Below are 19,467 nucleotides of genomic sequence, written 5' to 3' on the forward strand. Positions count from 1 at the left end.
GACTTCAATCACAAAGGAGTTCTATTTGAGACTGATCAACAATATCCCCAAATCAACAAAATACTTCCTCACGGAAAAGTATGTGAAACATTGAAGATTTACAAAAATAACACGTGTCCATTTGTAGAAGTAATTTATATTAAACCCAAGAAATTAAAGGGAGTTTGCAATTTCTTTTAAATACAGCCAAACTTAAATATTTAAGACATTGTTTTCCCCTGCTGTACTGCATTTAAAAGAAAAGATTAAATCTGGAAAATATCCTCTATCACCTGTACATGAAACAAAAAATTAACATTAATAGTCACTTGGAAACAAAGATATCTAAAAAGAAGTGAAAAATCCATCTGAGCTGTTATTTCATTAAATGCACATGGAATTATACCAGGTACTGCTATGGCTATGTCTTCTTCAGTTTCAGCTTTAGAAAGTTAAACAAAGAAGTTCTGACTAAGGTTCATAAACCTTTCTGTTCTCCAGCTCAACCCTACAAACCCTATACCTGGTACTATCTTAGTTTCCTAGTTACTGATTTGAGCTATTTGCTTACTAACACCATTATCTGCAACATCTTTAATAAGCCAGCCTTAAAAACACATGATAATCTTCTCTGTAAAAGTCAGGCTCAAAACCACTAATAGACAGTATACTGCTTTATTTCACATACTCCCACACACCTGCCCACCCACCAACACAAGGTGACCCCTTTAGTGTAGCCTTTCCTTCACTGGAGGACAAAGGATGAAGCTAACATATCTTTCGCCAGCATTATATTTGTGTGAATAATGGCTAAGAGAAAGAAGCATAAACTGAAAATAATCAAAGACCTCAAAATCAGTCTCCAAATGTGTGGATTTAGTAACTACTAATTGGTAATGCAAACAAGGGAAAGTTTTAAAAATCCAGGAAACATAAACTGAAGCTGAGGCCTTTCACAAGATCAAGACAAGATAGATGACAACCTGTAACGGTGTATCTTAGGGCTCCATGACATCAGTTTGGAATTCGGATGCTTGTTTTTGCAGTAAATTAAACAAAGCTGAAACCATCTAGAGAAAAAAACACAGCAAATCAAATTACCTTCTTTTTGCCTAAGTGTTATAAATGATGGAGCCTCTTTCTGTTGTGTCATGCAGAGTTACATATAGGCATTTCAAATTATGTAACATCTAAGCATCCTATATTATAATAATCATAACTGGTTACGATACAGCACAATGACAACTCAGTAATAGGAGCAAAGATCAAATTGCTGTGCTGTTTGTAATGTTTTCACTTGAAAGCCTCTACCAAAAGTCAGCAGTTTGGCCCATAATATTAAAAAAAAACTATGGTAAATACATTCACAATCCATATTAAACTATGATAATTTGGGAGGTTCACCTTTTGTTCATAAAATTTTAAAATCTTGATTAGGTTTGTATGTTACTTCAGCAAGATTAACCTATAGTATGCTGCACCTCTTGATGAGCATTTGCTAAAATAGAGCATAAAAATAATTAGTCTAAATTGTAACTTACAATTCAGAACTGAAAAACATCAACATACAGTATTTTCAGCCTCATTGCTGAAATACTGCTGACAACATGACCAAAACTAGAAGACGCTAATTACAGGTGAATTTCAGAAGGTTCAAAGTTTTGTTCAGATAAGCACCCAAAAGTTACCATTTTAGTGCTCCACTGCCAAATGCTCATTAAGTGGTGCAGCAAGTAATGAATCACAACATGCTGAAACAACACGGAATAGAATCAAAAGCTTAAGTCATACCTTTATATTATGTTACCAACATTCTTTCCTAAGTATTGGGTGCTTATGTGAACCTTACAGAAATTACAGGAGCCCCACAAGGTCAATCACCTTCAGGTACCATCTTCCCTTTCAAAACCATGCAACCTATGCATGTTTATTCAAAAAACATTCCAGTGTATGGAATCTCATTATTGCTTCTACTAGCATCTAATGCATTCCTGCTTTAATCACCAGCTTTTCCTTGCACCTTTTTAACAGTTTTGCTAAGATGCAGGCACATTGGTGTTAACATCTGTGTCTCTTGTGAAAGAGAGAAAAACAAAGACAAAGAGGAAGAGAGAGGGAAGGGCTTTAGAGACAAGATAGTCCAGAGAAAGAAGAAAGGGGACTACAGGAATTTTTGAGTAAAAGATACAAAAAGGATATAAAACTACTTCAGAATTCAGACAGAGGAAAACTTCTGGGATTTCATAGAATCAACTGAGTTGGAAGAGACCTACAAGATCCATCAAGTCCAACCCTTGATCCAACACCACTGAGGTTATTAGATCATGGCACTCAGTATCACATCCAGTCTCATCTTAAAAACCTCCAGGGATGGTGAATCCACCACCTCTCTGGGCAGGCCATTCCAATGCCTGATTACTCTCTCTGTAATGAATTTCTTTCTAATATTCAACCTAAACCTCCATTGGCAGAGCTTAAGTACATACCCCCTATTGTCTATTCACATCGTAATCTTAGAAAAAAGAAGGAACAAAATCGATTTAAGTACATCACAATTGGCAGAGTCCTTACATAAGAAAAGCTCATAACTTTGTAACGCCAAAGGCCTGCACAATAGCGATGAGAGGTTTTTCAACTGATTGGCTAGACATTATGAAGTAAAAAAAAAAACAAAAACAACTGATGATAACACCAGGGTCTTCAATTCCTTGCTTCCTCTACATGTACTTTTAACACAAGTTTCTGAATAATGCAATATAAACCCATCTGATCAAACTACTCATGCCTGGCTAATAAACACCAAGTATAAATGACTTGGCCATGGGAGGATGTATGAAGTTGGGGTCCAAGAAAAAGGCTCTTTACGGTGAGTCACTAAGTATTATGTACAGGTTCAACTGAATGTATGATCCTAGCCACAGTATCAATGGGTGATGAAGCAAAAGGAAACTGGCAGCTCTGGGGCAGATACACCAAGGGATTCTCTGTCTTTAAATGGGAAAAGAAAACCAGGGTCCAGAATGTGCTTCTACCTTCCTATAAAACCCCTGCATCAAGCTTTGTGACTGTCTTTATTTAACTGGACTAAACCACAACAGTATTTAATGAAAAAAGTGACAGTTCAATTTATGAACATTAAAATTTGTATTACCTGATTACAAGGGTCAATTGCAACTCTAATGCTATTTTGCCCAAATAGAAATATTGTAGAAACATTGGGTATAGTAATGTGCTTACTCTCCTGGATTTGAAAGTCAGCTGACCAATACTGGTGGAAAAGCATAAAATGCAAAAAAATACCCAACAATTACAAGATACTACCTCTGAAACCCTACTGCTAGCAGCCAGCAGTTTCACAGATAATAAAATGCAAAACAGCAATATCAACCATATGCATAAAATATTAACTGCTGTTAAAATATCTGAGGTTTTAACCTCCGTCCTAAAAATATAGAGACCATTTCTAAAGCAAAGCATTATTTTGAACCACAAAATTTTTAAGTTACAGGCAGGCATATTCCAGTTACTATTTAAATTCATGAAGCAGATAAATTCAAAGTCAAGACTGGAATTCTTTCCTGAGCTAACGCAGAGACAGCCAAAAGCTAACTGTTAACCAGTCAAGTGCTCAAATGATAAGGAGGTAAAAAGTCAACAAAAAAGTTCTTACAATCACCTAAACAAAAGGATTGAAAAAGGTTCTAAACTACATGGGGAACTGACATACAAACAGAGCAAAGGACAGAGACGCACTTGACAATCAGCAGAGGAAAGTCCACACTGCATCATCCTAGATATAGCATATCCTGTAGCTACATAACTGAACAGGAATTAGCACTGTTTCTAACAACCTCAAAATCTTCCACTGCAGTGAATTCAAAAAGATACCTGAAAGTATGTATTGCATTTAGGAAAAAGCTACCCATCGGTATTATATGATGAAATTTCCACCATTCACTGTAAGTCATAAATTTAATGCTCTTCTGAAGATGAAAACATACCCAAAAATTTAAATATTTTAAATAGCTTGAGAGATTGTCTTTCACTTCCTTACTGAAAGTATCTATTTCTTCACCTAAATTCTGTAAAATTGTCCCTGTATAAGAAATGGTGGAAAGTATAGTACAAAGAACAACACAGAATGTAACATGAGAAGGACCACTGTCTACTTCCAAACACATAGCTTTATTTTTTTGGCTCAAAGACCTAAAGCGTCACATTGAATTTTTGTCTGACTTAACGTGTTAAACAACACAGATAAATCGAAACTGCTTCTGCTGGGACAGTTCTGTCCCTATGTGACTAAACAGTTTAATTAGACCTAGTTCTTAAAGTAGCATCCTTGTCAGTAAACAAACACAGAGAAATGCAGAAACTTGAATTCACTTTAGTAATTGAGTTCTGATGCTTTATTTGGTCAAATGCCTCTCCATGTATTTATCCTCAAGTTCCAAGTAAGAAGGGCTTCAACATTAACTGCACAAAAGTCATTGCAGAATTTGGACATGATCTATGGTCAAAAGAGGAAATGGGTGAGGAAACATGGGATAAAAGGCCATAAGGTAACATTAAGGCTAGATGTCTGAAAGAAGTAATTTTTCTAAAGGTTAGTAAGATTATGGCAGAATTCCTAAGCAAAAAGAACGTAAAGATTTTCCAAGTTACTTTAAAAACACCAATTGGAACAACAGCCCTAAGGAGACTTGGAGATTTTTTTCCCTCTGATTTGAGAGTTCAACTGTTTCTCTTGTCATGTCTTGCCATCACAAATCAGTAAAGGACACAAGCAAAGAAAAAATGTAAGCAATTTTCCCTAGCATTTCCCTTTGATTTAGAATTTATTTCCTTTTGAGTGACTAAATCCCATGTTGAAAAACATCTCTACACCTTTTTTATCAGACACTTCAAATTGAAAGGGCTAAAAGCAACGCTAGAAAGCAGTTAGTATATGAAGTATTTTCACTGTTAATTATGTGTCGGCCAGAAAGAGATCAACGAACTATTAACAGGATCTTCATGTGAGTAACATATTGAAAATAAACATCCAAAGCACTAACTGTTTACTTTTGATAAAATTGATGAGCACAGTTTTCAGCTTAGCTTGTCCTGGGATTTAGGTCTAGTTCCATCACTCAGTGGTAAAACCCTTTCATACATGAATAAGTCTTTCTTAAGCTGACATTTTCCATCTACACTACAATCTTCCAAAGACCCTTTTTTCCCCTCCTTCAAAATGATCACTTCAAAACTGTATAATAATAACCATCATGGTAACGTATTCAGAGCTTTATGACCATGGTGCATAATATTTTTAAATGTAGGTACTAATTGCATATTATTTCTTAAGAGTGGATATTACCCAACATTTACAATAACTTATTGAGGCAGTTAAATGCCACCCTGACTCCCGATCCCATCTGATTTCTGAAGCTGAGCAAGGTCAGCCCCAGTTAGTAGTCGGCAGAGAGACCTCCTGTCAATACCAGGGGCTGTAGGTTCTAGTCCTGAGGACTTCACTGACACTGTCCAAGCTCGTTCGGCTGTGGCAGATGAACCTGAGGAGTCAAAGGGTGGGCCCAGTTCTGCACACGCTGTGCCTCACCTAAAACAACCACTGCGCAGGCTGGAAGGGCACAGCCACGTGGGGAGAGCCCTTCCCAAATCTGCGTTTGGGAAGCCTGGCCATGCACATACACAATGACTTATTAATATATGCAGTCTGAATACTACTATAAAAAATACAGTATGCTTTTTTTCCGAGACACTTATAAGCCTTGTTCACATCGATAGCCCACTGATGGAACACAATACTCTATTATCAGTAATGAAGACATAACTTCATTTAACTATTGCCTCAATTAAGTGTTGACCTTTTTTCTGTAACACTAAGGGAATTTAAAAAAAGGGTCTTTAAAAAAGAGAAAGAAAGCAGAAGGCAGAAAGCCAAGATTACCCACACATCTTCATTACTTCCAACTGTTGTTTAGAAACTGGCTTAAGAAAGTGTATTGTGCAGCATGATCATCACAACAATGGTTGCACCCTTTACTGGTGTTTAAAGAAACCCACATATATGTGGAAAAGCCAGGTATTGCACATTATGGACTTTCCAGTTTAATTTAATACACCATATATCTCCAAAGGCTGCGCTATAAATCACAGATTAAATACCTGCAGACTTCCTTAGTTTGGAAATAGAAGAGTGAGTGTGGTGAAAACTTGTAAGAAGAAAAAAAAATTTTAAAAAGGTATGACTTCGATTAAGGGACAGGAAATGGGGTCATTAAAGAACAGTGACAGGAAGTGAGAAGGTAAAGAAGAAATATAAGGGCCAAAAGAGGCTTGAAGAGGAATCAGGAGTAGAAAACCCAGTGAGCTAGTCAGCCAGCTACATAGCTTTTAAATCCTTTCCAAAATGCAACATGCCAAAGAACCTTCCCAAGAATAATACTGTACTTATCACTCCAGAATCCTCTAGAGGACTTTCTTTGTATTATTACATTGTTTTACTTGAATAATCTAAAAATTAAAAATTTTTAAAACCATTTTTTTCAACGACCAGATACATTCTCAAGGTTTACTTAGTGCAGTCTCTCAGCTGATTATTTGATAACAGGCACAGCAGAATACATCCTTTAACTATATACTTTGGGCTGCAAGATTTTAAGTAAATATTTATAACACAGTGACCTACATGCGCAGGTTTTTATTTGTACTGTGAATTTATTTGCCACAACTATTGCACAGTGGTACTTGCAGCCAAGTCTTTGCCAGTACTTTGCTACTCAGTATTCTATTCATCTATCTAGCTTCACGTTTCTCTGTTCCCATAACCATAATTCATCTTCCAAAAAGGTATCTAAATAACATGAGAAACAATAAACTCAGTGTCGGGGGGGGAAGGGGGAGGAGGGGAAAGAACAAAACCAGACCCCAACAAACAAGAAAATAAAATCAGATCTGACAAATCAATAAAAGCACAAAAGTAACTTCAAAATGTAGCTTTATGTTTAAAGGTTAAAGCCAACACAACAGATTTCATGTTTCAAGCTTAATACATGAACCTGACCTCAACTAACTAAACTTAGGGAAAATTCTCTATTACATTTTACAAGGAGCAGGACTGAGTGGTCTTGGCTTTTTTTCCCCTATAATTAAAGAACGCCTTTCCCGGCTCATTGTTACCCACACACTTTAGTGTATAGTACATACAAATGACTCAAGCAAAAGATGCAGCATGAGGATTAGAATGAACCCTTTGCTTATGAATGATGGCATCAAACATGCTATTGGAAATCCATAACCCCCTACTACAACTAACTAAAAATTTATGTTAGAAAGGAATATATACAAATGACTAAGCACAACACTCAGCATAAGGATTAAGACTTCTTACCCCATATTTACATTGGCGGGATGTTGCTCCATACTGGAAGCGACACTGTTCATCAGCATCATACACCTGACCTGGGGCCACAGCTGGATAAAGAAAGTCACGCTTGGGAGGCTCATTATCAAGGCAAGTACCACGGCCCGAACTGTTCAACATAAAGGACCAAATCAATTAGGAATTCTACTGACTGTAAAGCACAGTAATGATATTATGTATCTAGCTCTTACTTTTAACAGCACTGGGTGTGAAACAAGTAGGATTGCAATAAACAAACAGTAAGATGGTACACCCATAGTAACAAGAGAAAATATTTAGAGGTAATTAAGAAACTGAAAAAATTTTTCATCATTATTATTATTAACAAAAATGCTTATTTTAGATTGTGAAATAATTTCATATATCATCTTTTTATAAAGTGTGATAATTTCTGAGCCACACAAGACTGATTTTCATTTTTGGTTTAGGATTTCTATTTGTTTTCACTGAAGAACAGCTACATTTGGCCTTAGAATGAAAAATAAACATATTAAGCAAATACAAGAAATTCAGTTTACAATTCACAATGACCCTTCTGATCCTTCAAATGGATAAGTACAATATTATAGGTATGAGCAGCTCAATTGGTTTATGTAAAACTAAAACACATTTGAGTTTCAACATGATGAAATGTTTATAGGATTAGGACCTCAACGTGCAAGTTTTTCTTCCATTTGAATGAAGAAAATGGTTACAGTGGTAAAAATTCTGCAGGATCTTCAAGTTTACCTATACTAGGGTGAGTGAAAAAATTTGTATGGATCCAAGATATTTTCTATTGTATTAATGATACTTAGTCTTAAAAATTTCCTGTTAGAACCAAAACAATCATCTTTGAAAACATCACTGTTTTTTCTTTATATTCACTGTTTTGTTTGGTGGTTGATGGTTTTTTTCCAAAATATGCCCATATTCAACCACAATATTTACTGTAGTGGAATAAATAAAAAAGAAAGCTAAATGCAGACAGAGTTCTGTTTAGAAAACTTTGTACTTTACTAAATATAATTATTCAGTTTTATTTGGTCAGTGTGCATAAAAGAGCACAGATGCTTTTTTACTTTCATTTCACATGTGAGTAAGTGAGGATTTTCAAAGAATTCTTATGCCAACACTCAAAATTTTTTTCCGACATTCCTACCAATTTTGCCAGCACTTATGTTCTGATTTTTTCCAAATCTTTTCCATGCATCTTGCCAAAGGAACATAATTTCAGGAGTGAATGTTCTACACTGTTTTTTGGAGATCTCCAATTTTCTATACTTTTCATCTGCAGATAAAAAAAGAGCAAAAAAGCCTCCCATAACTACACATTTTATGTTCTCATTTTAACCCTATTTTACTCAAGTCTGTAATATACTACATAAGATCCTCTGGTAAAACGAAGCAACAAACAACTGACAACCATTTCAGAAGGCATCAAATAGCAACTATGGCAAGAACCAGGTAAACACTCTGAAAAAAAAAGCTATGTGGCACTAATTTCAAGGAATTTAGTGTGATGCACCCACACACACACGCACATCCACACAGTCACTCAACTAAAATCTACCTTCACATCCTTCCTGAGCCTGCGTGATTCTGGCATTAAAAAGAGAATCCATTTTCCCCATTATTCCAGGTAGTTAGTGCCCATATATATTTTCTAATAGAAGAAGCTGAGAAAATATCCTTCATTCTTTTGAAATATTTCAGTGGTGTATTTTGCATGTGTGAGAAGTACATGTTAATAATTCCAGCATGAAAGTAATTCAAATACAATTTGATTTTTCTGCAATCTCTGGAACAAACTGCAGATAAAATTTTTCCTTAAACAAGCAGTGAGAAGTTTAGCATTTGGCATCAACTTGCGCTAGTATTACCGTATGATGGGAACATTTCCATATATTCCAACAGTGCAGAGTTTACAAGATCACTGCAAACTATGATCTTGTAAACAGACAGCCAAGGGCACAGCATTTAAATAACCTCATTACCTTCAGTGACTTCTCTTCACAGGCATATGTACCGCTGCCCAAATTAGATTACAGAATCAGTTCCAATTCACCAAACTTGTAAATTTAAGTCTATAACCACTCCACAAAACACATAATTTCAAAAATGCAAGTCAAAAGTCCTCTTACTAAATACAAAAATACAACTCTTCTGCTCGAATTACAAGATTCTCACCATTATGAAATATTGCTCAGTAGTAAAAAAGTGAGAAAATTACTACTGAGAAGTCACTGACTTACTAAGCTAAATTTTATCATAGACTCTAGACGGCAAATCTTTTTCTCTTTCCTTCTGCTTCAGTCCTATTATTTATCCCAACTACTTGAACAAAATTTAACCCAATACTGTATTGCATGAACTGAAGTGTTCTAGGAGAGAAATGGCACGTGTTACAAACACATTAATAAAACCGGAGACTCTCTGCTGGCAATGAAAGGTCTGAGCAAAGCTGTGGAGAGGACGAATACAGACCAAGGAATGTGCAATCTTTCCAGAAAACTTCTACAGGACTTGGGGATGGTACAATACTCTTGAGTCTATGTCTTTGTTCCCTCTTGCTCTTTGCTCCACCACAGCAAAACCCAGATACTTGAAAAAAAAATGAACCAAAGGGGTCCAAGAAGAAGAATGGTTTGGGAGTCTATGTCTTAGTTCTCTCTTGCTCTTTGCTCCACCACAGCAAAACCCAGATACTTGAAAAAAAAAATGAACTAAAGGGGTCCAAGAAGAATGGTTTGGGAGCACTTTATAAATAGAGATCTAAGAGTTTTTATGAGTCAGGTCAACAAAAGTTTAAAAAAGCCCCTTGTGTAGATGTAGAAAAGATAGGAAAAGAATGCCTAATTACCTTCAGATCTGCAATTTTTGAAAATTCCTACTTATAATCACTTTTGTGCTTTGTGATTTTATCTTACACAGGAAGCCTATACCAAGTTACAATATCTACAGGACATCCCTGCAGAGCATTTACATTTCTGAACACAGGGTAGATAAATCTGCAATACAAATAAGAGGATCTCAAACTGATCCTTATGTTCTATTAGTCTACAAAGTACTCCTAGTATTCGAAGAGTTTAGCATTTTCCTAATTTGAGATTAATCTCATGAAGTTTTATGGGATAACAGTGGGACTTGTTTGAATTTTAAAATAGCTAAGCTTGATGTCATTTCATCCCAGTATTCCAGTGCAGAGTCTCCAGAGATCATTTTAAAAGACTCTATAATTTAAACATTGTTTTGTATTTTAGTATCACAGAAGAGAAATTATTCTTCTGTTTATAAGGCTATCAAGGATACTAGAGCATTCTATGGAAGTCTAAGATCTCAAATGTGCTATCACTGCTAAATGTTCAACTAAATGAACAGCAACCAGGGATTAACTGTTTCTAAATCTTTATAGATTGAACAATGCATAACTGAGGATCATTCCCTCTGCACCAATATCACTGTTGTACCCAAGGCCAAAAAAGAGAAAAAGCAAAAACCATGCATGTAGATATCTCAGGGTTCCTATTACAGTATCTGTTCCCAAGTATCTCAGCAACTTACACAGTACAACACAACTCCTTCAATGGTTGAAGAAAATATCTCAGAACACTGGCCCTAGAAATAGGTTTTGAGTTTTACAGAATGGCCTCATTCATAATACAAATGTGGACTATAATACGAGCTAATTATCATAAATTAAATTAATTATAAATATTTGTGAATATCTATTATTGTTAAACAATGAAATATATAAACATATTGATTATATATATACACTTTTATCTAATTCTGGTACCAAATTACCCATAAAATAAGGAAACAACAATAGCAAAAATTATTAACCATAAACAAAGAGAATATTTACATATACATACCAATAAAACCATTAATTATTTATATGCCTAGGCATTTAGCTCGTAACAGAATCTTTCACATTTATGAGTAAAAACTGATTTTTAGAGAACATGAGGATATATTTCTGTACAGATCACGAAAGTTGCTTTACTTCACATTAATGAATAAACTCTACATATTGCTCAAGTCTACAGATAATCACATAAATATCTGCAGAATCAGGATATAAGTAACAGAATTGTGATTTAGAGGGGTTTGTTTAAAATTAAATGAATCCAAATACAATTACTAAATAAAAGCTTTCTTGAAAGTTGGGAAACTTCTGATTTAATACCCCCTCTCTTGATAAAAATCTGCTTCTTTCCGATCTTTTATGCAAGGATGATTCTATGTCTTATTATCTACTTCACAGCAAAGGCTCTCTAATTTTTCCCCATCTTTTCATCACACTCAATTTTTCTTTTGCTTGGTAGTAGTAATTTGCTCTTTCTTTAATGTATAATTTTCTCTATACTTTCCTGTGTTTCAAAGTATTATTTTATTCATTAATAATTATCCAGCAGCCGTATTAAGCAAAATCTATGGGTTCATCTATAAAAACCATCCTCCTATCAAAATCTGGTATTAAGTTTGGAAGATAATAAACTATAAAATACTGAACCAATCATTTATTTCATCAAACATTCTACAAGTAAGTTAGTGGAAATCTGCTTTTGATTTTATCCTTTAAAATTTCATTACATTTAAATAACCCAAGCGGTAGACAAAGACTACTATTTGCAAAGTCAACACTCAAAACCATACTGCCACCCCATGATTACAGAAACCTCAGGTCTTCTTTTAACTAGGCAGCATTTTAAGTAAAATATAAGACTTTCAAAGTTTCAGAAATCTGTAGCAAATAAGGAACATGTTTTTTATTCCATTACCTGTTAGGGAAAAATGAATCCCAGCAAATTTTAAAGAAAAAAGAAGCTAATTATAATCCAAAGTGTAGGTCAACACGTAATACTGTAGATTTGTAAAGAGAGAGACGAAATTTATATATTATTGATATGATTGTATCTTTCAAAACTAGCCTTGGCTTATATATTTTTTCAGAATTTGCTTTACATTTCTGGAGGAACCACAGAACTAGCCAATGTGCCACAGACCGGACAAGAGATACATCCTATATTTGTCTTGTATGTCCACTTGTATGGTCAAGATTCATGGATAGCTGATGCAGATCTGGTCCAGAACATTGAATGACTTTTTTTTTCATGCTGTCTACCTTGCTTTGACCAAGGTAGTTTTGGCTCCCTTCCAGAGTTACAAAGGTGTAGTCTAAGATCTAAATCCTGCTGTATGGCAATTCTAGAGACTTTCCAAGAATTTCCTGTGATAGACCTTACTCAAATAGTTTAAAGACTTGGTTCTTTTCCATCTTCAAAAGACAATTCTGTCTTTGAAAGACAGAATTGGCCATCTAGCTTCCTCTAGCACCTTCCCCTATCTGATAAGTTAGATAAATTAACTATGATCCCAGAAATCACACAGCTTTTGTTATAACAAAACACAGAAGTAACTAAATAAAGAATTCTAAGTAGAAAGTTCTCTTATCTACATTTAGGTATCTGTCTGGCTCTATAGCTATAATGTATAAATATATGCTGGATATAATGAAAGTAGCATAGAATGAAATTTATACTAACTGGTTTTCAGTCACAAAAATGAACTTTAGGCTTGGTTCATTTATCCTATGAACAAACATTAAAGGTTTCTACTAGTCTCACAGGAATCTCTCTTCTCTGACACTGCTCTCCAAGCTTTCAATTCTCAGTCAGTATTTTTGTAATTAGTTCCACAAAATGCTAGTGAAATTTAAAGCCTTTTCAAAGCATTTATCAATCATTCAGCTGATAAACTGACTTAAGTCAATCTTTCATACCACTTAAAAGCTTGACAGACACTGACTGACCATCCTTGCTGAAGAGTTTTGGTAGTTCTGTTAGCAATACATAGCTTTGCTTTGTCTTACTGTCATCCTTTGAGCCATATTCATCCTCTATCCAGTAGCCTGCAAAATAGTTTGATTTCCCAGTTAGTGCCTGACTGAACTGATACCTTCCAAGGGATACTCCTCACTGCAAAATTGCTGTAGCAAGTAGTGACCTAAGCTGGTAAACCAGTAAATCGACATTAACCTACCTTACCACATAATACTGTCAACACATAAAGAATTTCTACCAAATTTATTCCAGTTGCATTAACCTGGTGCCATGACTGCCTGTCCCAAACATGTACCCAGATTCAAAGAAATATATCTAAAAAGCGTTATGGTATGTAACACAGACTCACAGCCCTAGGTTTCTGCTCAGGTATCTGCATTTCATACCATCATGTTCTATCTTTCTTGTTGGACACAGCTAAATGAATCCTAAACCAGCCATACTAATTCAGTACAGAAAAAACCCTCACTCGTCTTCCTTTTTTCTACTCTATTGGTCCTGTATCAGCTGTTCCAGGAAAGAAGACATTCTGCTAGAGGCAAAATTGAAAGAAAGGGGGCAGAGTTAAATCTCTCTGGAGAGACAGATGACACCATCTATCAGCTTGGCCTCCATAGCCCTAAATAGCATTCGCCCTCACCTGTTGCTAAGTTATGAAGAAATACTAGGAAAAAATAAAGAATTATTTTTCCTGCCAGGAGGCAGACTATCCTGCTCTTTAAAAAGCAGTCAGGGAAATGCTGCCACATGAAACTTACTATTTTCCCTTGCTTCTTGTTAACTGATTGCTACCTGAAATTGTATCTGCTCCTACAGCCACTCAGCTTTAAGGAAAGGTGTGAGTGGGTAAAAAGACATGATCTTGGCTTTTGACAATTGTCCTGTACTTTTGTAATTCTACCAGCTTCCTGCTATCACTAAGGTGGCATAAAAGCTGGTGAGAAAACCAGAAACTGGAGAAAAAACCTTATAGACTATTCTAGTTTATGAAATAACACATCAAGTACTATAAGGAAAAAAGTATCAATTCATTTATAGGACATTAGCATCACAGACAATGAGAAGCATAGATTTCTAATGAACAGATCATGTTTGAGAAATCCAAAATTTTTAAAAGTAGATTGCAGAATTAGTATATGAGAGAAAAGTTATCTTTGACTCATAGTACATCATTTAACACAGTATCCTATTCATTTGGGAAAGCTGTAATAATTGCAATGTGTCAAATGTTCATCCAAGGCTTTGGGAAAAAAATCTATATTCCAGGTTACAAAAATACAGCTGAAATATTTCAAGAGACAATTTATTATTGAATCTGCTATGAATAGATTTTTGTTTTACTCTAGCTCAAATAACACTTAGTATCTTCAGTAATCATTTTTTAATGAAATCCACAGATGGTAGCAATTCAAGTAGAGTTGCAAACACTGGCACTGACAGAAAAGTATCTAAACCTGAAGAGATTAGAACTAGGGGAACAGATTCAACAGAGTACTCTTCTGGCTTTATACTAATATAACTGCAATGGCACTGGCATCCCATGGACTTATAAATGAAACTTAACCAGAAATCAAAACTAGGGAATGGAAAAGAATAATGGACATGCTAACAGTAAATAATAAAATAAATAAATAAACACAATTGAAAGAAGGCACGAGATAAAGATGCTTTTAACTGGCATTAGAAATTTGCAAGATTACTGAATTCATCAGTGCAGGAACATTACGAACAAATGATCAGCTCTATTATATTTCAAGTGTTACACAAGCCATAGAATTTTACCACGTTTCTTCTCTAAACTCATAAACATGAAATTACTTCTAAGTTATTTGTTGATTTATGTCTTCACCAATAGACAACTTATTGTCAGGACAATCACAGGATCAAAATGGAGTTTTTCAGAGAGCAACAAATATAAATAAATGAGACAGACGACATCAGAACTGTAATGTGAAGAAACAAACTCCCAAATGTTACAAGAAAATAACTGAACTGTAAGCTTAGAATCAGAACTACGAAGTCATAAAATAATCCCGGAAGAAGTATGAAAATCATATTCTTTGTCATAGTTAAAACCAAGCTGCAATGACATACTAGAAAAGACTACAAATGGAAACAGCATTGAATTAACCTCAGTAATTGAAAATGGCAGTGTTAAATATATCTTCTTAGAAAATGAAATTATATTGCAAGAAACCTGCATCACACACATACGTAAGGACTTATTCACTGTGCTTTATTTTACACACTCATCTTAAATGCACCAGTTGATACAACTGTGTGGGTGCACAGTTCAGTAGTGTGATACAAAATGTCTTAACCTATTACAGTAACAGAGGAGAAGCCTCCTTCTCTTGAACAGCGGCAACATTGCATGTCTCTGCTCACTGACTCTATGGGGAGCTAAAGCATCTCTTCAGGCCAATTCAGTGATCCTCTACATTATGTGGGAAACTACATATGGACCAGCCTAAAGCTATTGGTCCAGATGGGTCCCTTCATATAAGATTCAGAATGCAGCACGTTATTCTGAGGTTGTACACCTGAAAGAGGAGGAGAAGCCCATTTTAGTCTTAGTAGTCTCATAGCTAGACACTAGACTGGTTTAAGTCCATCTCCTAAAATACAGTAAATGTCTGAATTACTGAACAACCTTTATTTCTTAAAGGAATGACTGCATTGATGATACTGAACCAACCAACAAACTGTCATTTGCTTTCATTAAGGTCCATCTTACACCATTTAAAAAAATCTGTTATTAATCTGTTCTCAGTGAACTCATACTTACGTATTTGTATTCTACAATTTAAAACACAAAAGGGCTTCATTATATATCATCTATACCAATGCATACATTGGTATGAGTACATTTTTGGGAATGATATATTTTGACTATGTGAATTTTTTCACTGTGAAATTTCAGGTAGCAATCTACTAATGGATAAAAATCACCACAGAAATAGAGGTTAGCACAGTTTTAAGGTATTAACATAAAGACCTGTGCCATCCTCTTCTATAATCTTTATATTGTTATCAATGGTACCAAAGAACACTGACAGATAAAGACCCACAAGATCACATGAAAAACATGTCAAGAATGAAATGTACAAGGAACAGGGCCATAACCTTCTTCCCTTCATTAGAATTCCTCATATTAAGTATGTATGTAAAAAATATACTTCCCAGGATTCACAGACAAATTCTGCCCTTCTCTATTTCTCACCCTCAGATTAACAAAGTAATGAGGTGTGATCAGCACTTCAAAATGTTTTGAGAAGATTAAAATAAGAATTGTTAAGGTGGTGAATAGCGCAAAAGAAGCTTTTGCCATTATACAGAAATATAATCTATTAAAAAAAGAGTCTTGAATGAATTTCTTTATTTCTCTATTCATTCTAAAAATGTACACCATCATAACAGGTCATTATATCTCTACAATTGATCCCCGAAGTTGTAAATTTTTTGAAAAATCATTTTTCTTGAGAGATTACTTACTCTAAAAAGCTGGTGATGTAATCCCGACTGCAGGCTGACCAAGAGAAAGGATTGGTGTTTGCTGTAATATGAGCTGCCATTAGCTTTGCTGCTTCATGACCTTTGGTCCCACAGGAATTTCCAATTCCATCATGATTCATACCAAAACTGCTCAAAAAAGGAGGAGAGAAACAGCCCATTAGTTTTCCACAGCATCAGACCTATCTTAAAACATAAAGTCACCTTTACAGAAATCATGCTAGACCTAAAAGAACACATTTAATACACGAGAATTCTTCAGTGGAGAATCAGGACCAGTTAAGTTCTGTTTAGTTAATTCAGATCTCAGAATACAGAGCAATTATATAATCTTCTTTTTTCCCATACACTTTTGAAAGCATTTATTTATTTTCTAAAGCTTTAAAAGAAAACATAACAGTATTACAAGATGTAATACTTTTATGTTACATTGAGCTTCAATACACTGAGTACTGTTTCACCTCTTCAGCTGACCAGAACAATCTTCAAATGTAAGTTATTGATACTCCTTGCTCCCAAATCCCATTAATTGCATGGAAATAAGAAAAAGAAAATCAGTCAATAACAGCTGTTTCCTACAGGTTCAGGAAGGATTTCATCACCAATAAAGCACTACTTCCTTCTGTGGGAGATGTCTCCCTATGGAATACCTAGTCTGTAGCAATGCCTGTACGTATCTGACTCAGTTTATGACATTTCACAAATACAGAAAGCCATGGGAAAGGTATGACTGACACCTCAAACAATTATAAAATCAAATAAAGAATACCCTTTGCATATAAAAAATACAGCTTTAATCAACTTGCCTAAGCAATGCATATAATGCAATGACACTTCCAGACCAGTGTTAATCCTCTTAATCAGTCTTCAATATCTGTACATATATCTGGAGGAAAGAACTTAGATGTCCAATGCAACAAACCAAATAAGAATTTGACAATGAAAAATGTGCTTTATTGACCTTTTCTCAAAGGCAATAATTTCTTAGAACTTGGGACACTTCAAACCAAAAATTTTCCTTTTGAATTGCCTCTGTAGAATTTCTGAAAGTAGAAAACCTTAATTTTTAATAAACTCCATCAATTACTCCTTTATAGAAATCAGTTGAATTGGATCATGCAGACTATTTCTCATATCCAGCTTATTTATTGTATTCCATTTGTTAAAAAATCAAGAGATTTCAACAGTGTGGGAAATTATATCTTTTGGGCATATAAATAGAAGAACAAACTTTACTAATTTTCCTTATTCTACCAGCTCTCCTTACGAAAAAGATGATGTTGCTGACAGTGGCAGTGGAATGTGTGATAAAAGCATGGAACTGTGTTTAAAGCCTCATTTCTGCTGTTTTCCCTCACTCTCCTGCTCTGGGAGTGGACTTTTTGACTGGGTACCAGGCAGTTGGCATTTTGCCGGCTCAAACTATAACAGATGCACACAGGAACTCAACGTCTTTCCATGAGCCAATGGTATTCTCATTTTTCAAAAATATTCATTCACCTAAATCACTTATTGCCTTTCAGGAAGGCTTTTCTACTTGCCCCTGCTTCAGAATTTAGGAGGAAATTGATCATTAAGTGCAGGTAGCTTTTTCTGATGTTTGCAGTGAGGTTTTAGAATTACTGTCATGATTTCCAAAGATGGTAGTGGCAGCATGCCATTACAGTCCAGTAATTGGCACTCCTATGGGCAGGATTGCAGATGGAAATACACTTCTGACCAAATTACCAGTTTTATTTCCATCAGAACACGTTGATTATATTTGACCATCATTACACTAAAACAAAGTCTTTACAAATGCATATTTGTAATTGGATTGACATGGAAAGGCAGCGAAGAAAGGAAGGAACATAAAATACCTTTTATGGAGCCACTGTTATAATTTATCTACCTTTTTCAAACTCACTAAACATACACAGACTGTATTTCTTTCACTGGCTTAAAAAGCCTATCTAAAAGTACCAGTATAATTTTGCCTTTAAAAGAACAGCCAGATGAGTGAGGAGAGAGTGAAGTTTTCTCAGGTGACACAGAAGTTACTTTGTGAAGTTACCTTTCAACCTACCATGTCAAGGAAAGATGTCTAACCCAGCAGCTCTTGGTTTTTTCCAAGCATTATGGCTCCTCCCAAGAAAGCACTTATTTTACATTTGAGAACTGTGTGCAAAGCAGCAACACTAAGAATTTTAAAATTATAACTAAAACTCTCCTACAAATTATCTATAGTTTGTATATGTCTTAAAAACTCTAACGCAGCACATTCTACTAGTGCTCTGTGCCTGTTCATTTACTAACATCTGTAACTGACCAATTTTTTTACCCTTGGCAATCTGTTATCTTATATCTGAAATAGTTATCTAAGAGAATTATTTGTAATACACATCCAATTCAAGACCCAACCTCAAAAATCACAGGGGAGATAACTAGTGTCAGCTACACCAAGTAAAACAGCAACAGACAGCCAGAGAGCCTAGAGTATAAGGAGAGGGAAGTACGTGAATGCAAGCTTGTCTACCCTTCCTTTATCTTGCAAAAGAAAAACAATGCAGGTCCCTACAATTTCATTTGGTTACTGATTTGTTTAGTGGTTCTAAACTATGATAGTTATGGATGCCAAAACATTTATTGCTGATATTTATGAAATGGCAGCAGTTATTTTTGTGAGACAGCCAAAATGCTTCCTTTCTTATTTATTATCCAGAAGCTTAGAATTCAGAG

The 19,467-nt window shown here is 35.1% G+C and overlaps 1 protein-coding gene across 2 annotated transcripts in view; it reads right to left on the reverse strand.

The window, feature by feature from the left end:
- Positions 1–19,467, reverse strand: part of ADAMTS6 (ADAM metallopeptidase with thrombospondin type 1 motif 6) — a 145,794-nt gene that overhangs the window by 57,524 nt on the left and 68,803 nt on the right. For both annotated transcript variants that reach the window (XM_071580628.1, XM_071580627.1), the window contains exons 9-10: positions 16,732–16,878; positions 7,376–7,517 (exon numbers count right to left, since the gene is read on the reverse strand). In XM_071580628.1, the coding sequence (XP_071436729.1) occupies positions 7,376–7,517; positions 16,732–16,878 (289 nt within the window). The remainder of the gene's footprint in view (positions 1–7,375; positions 7,518–16,731; positions 16,879–19,467) is intronic.

This window comes from Pithys albifrons, chromosome Z (genome assembly GCF_047495875.1).
Source record: "Pithys albifrons albifrons isolate INPA30051 chromosome Z, PitAlb_v1, whole genome shotgun sequence".
Taxonomy (NCBI): Eukaryota; Metazoa; Chordata; class Aves; order Passeriformes; family Thamnophilidae; genus Pithys; species Pithys albifrons.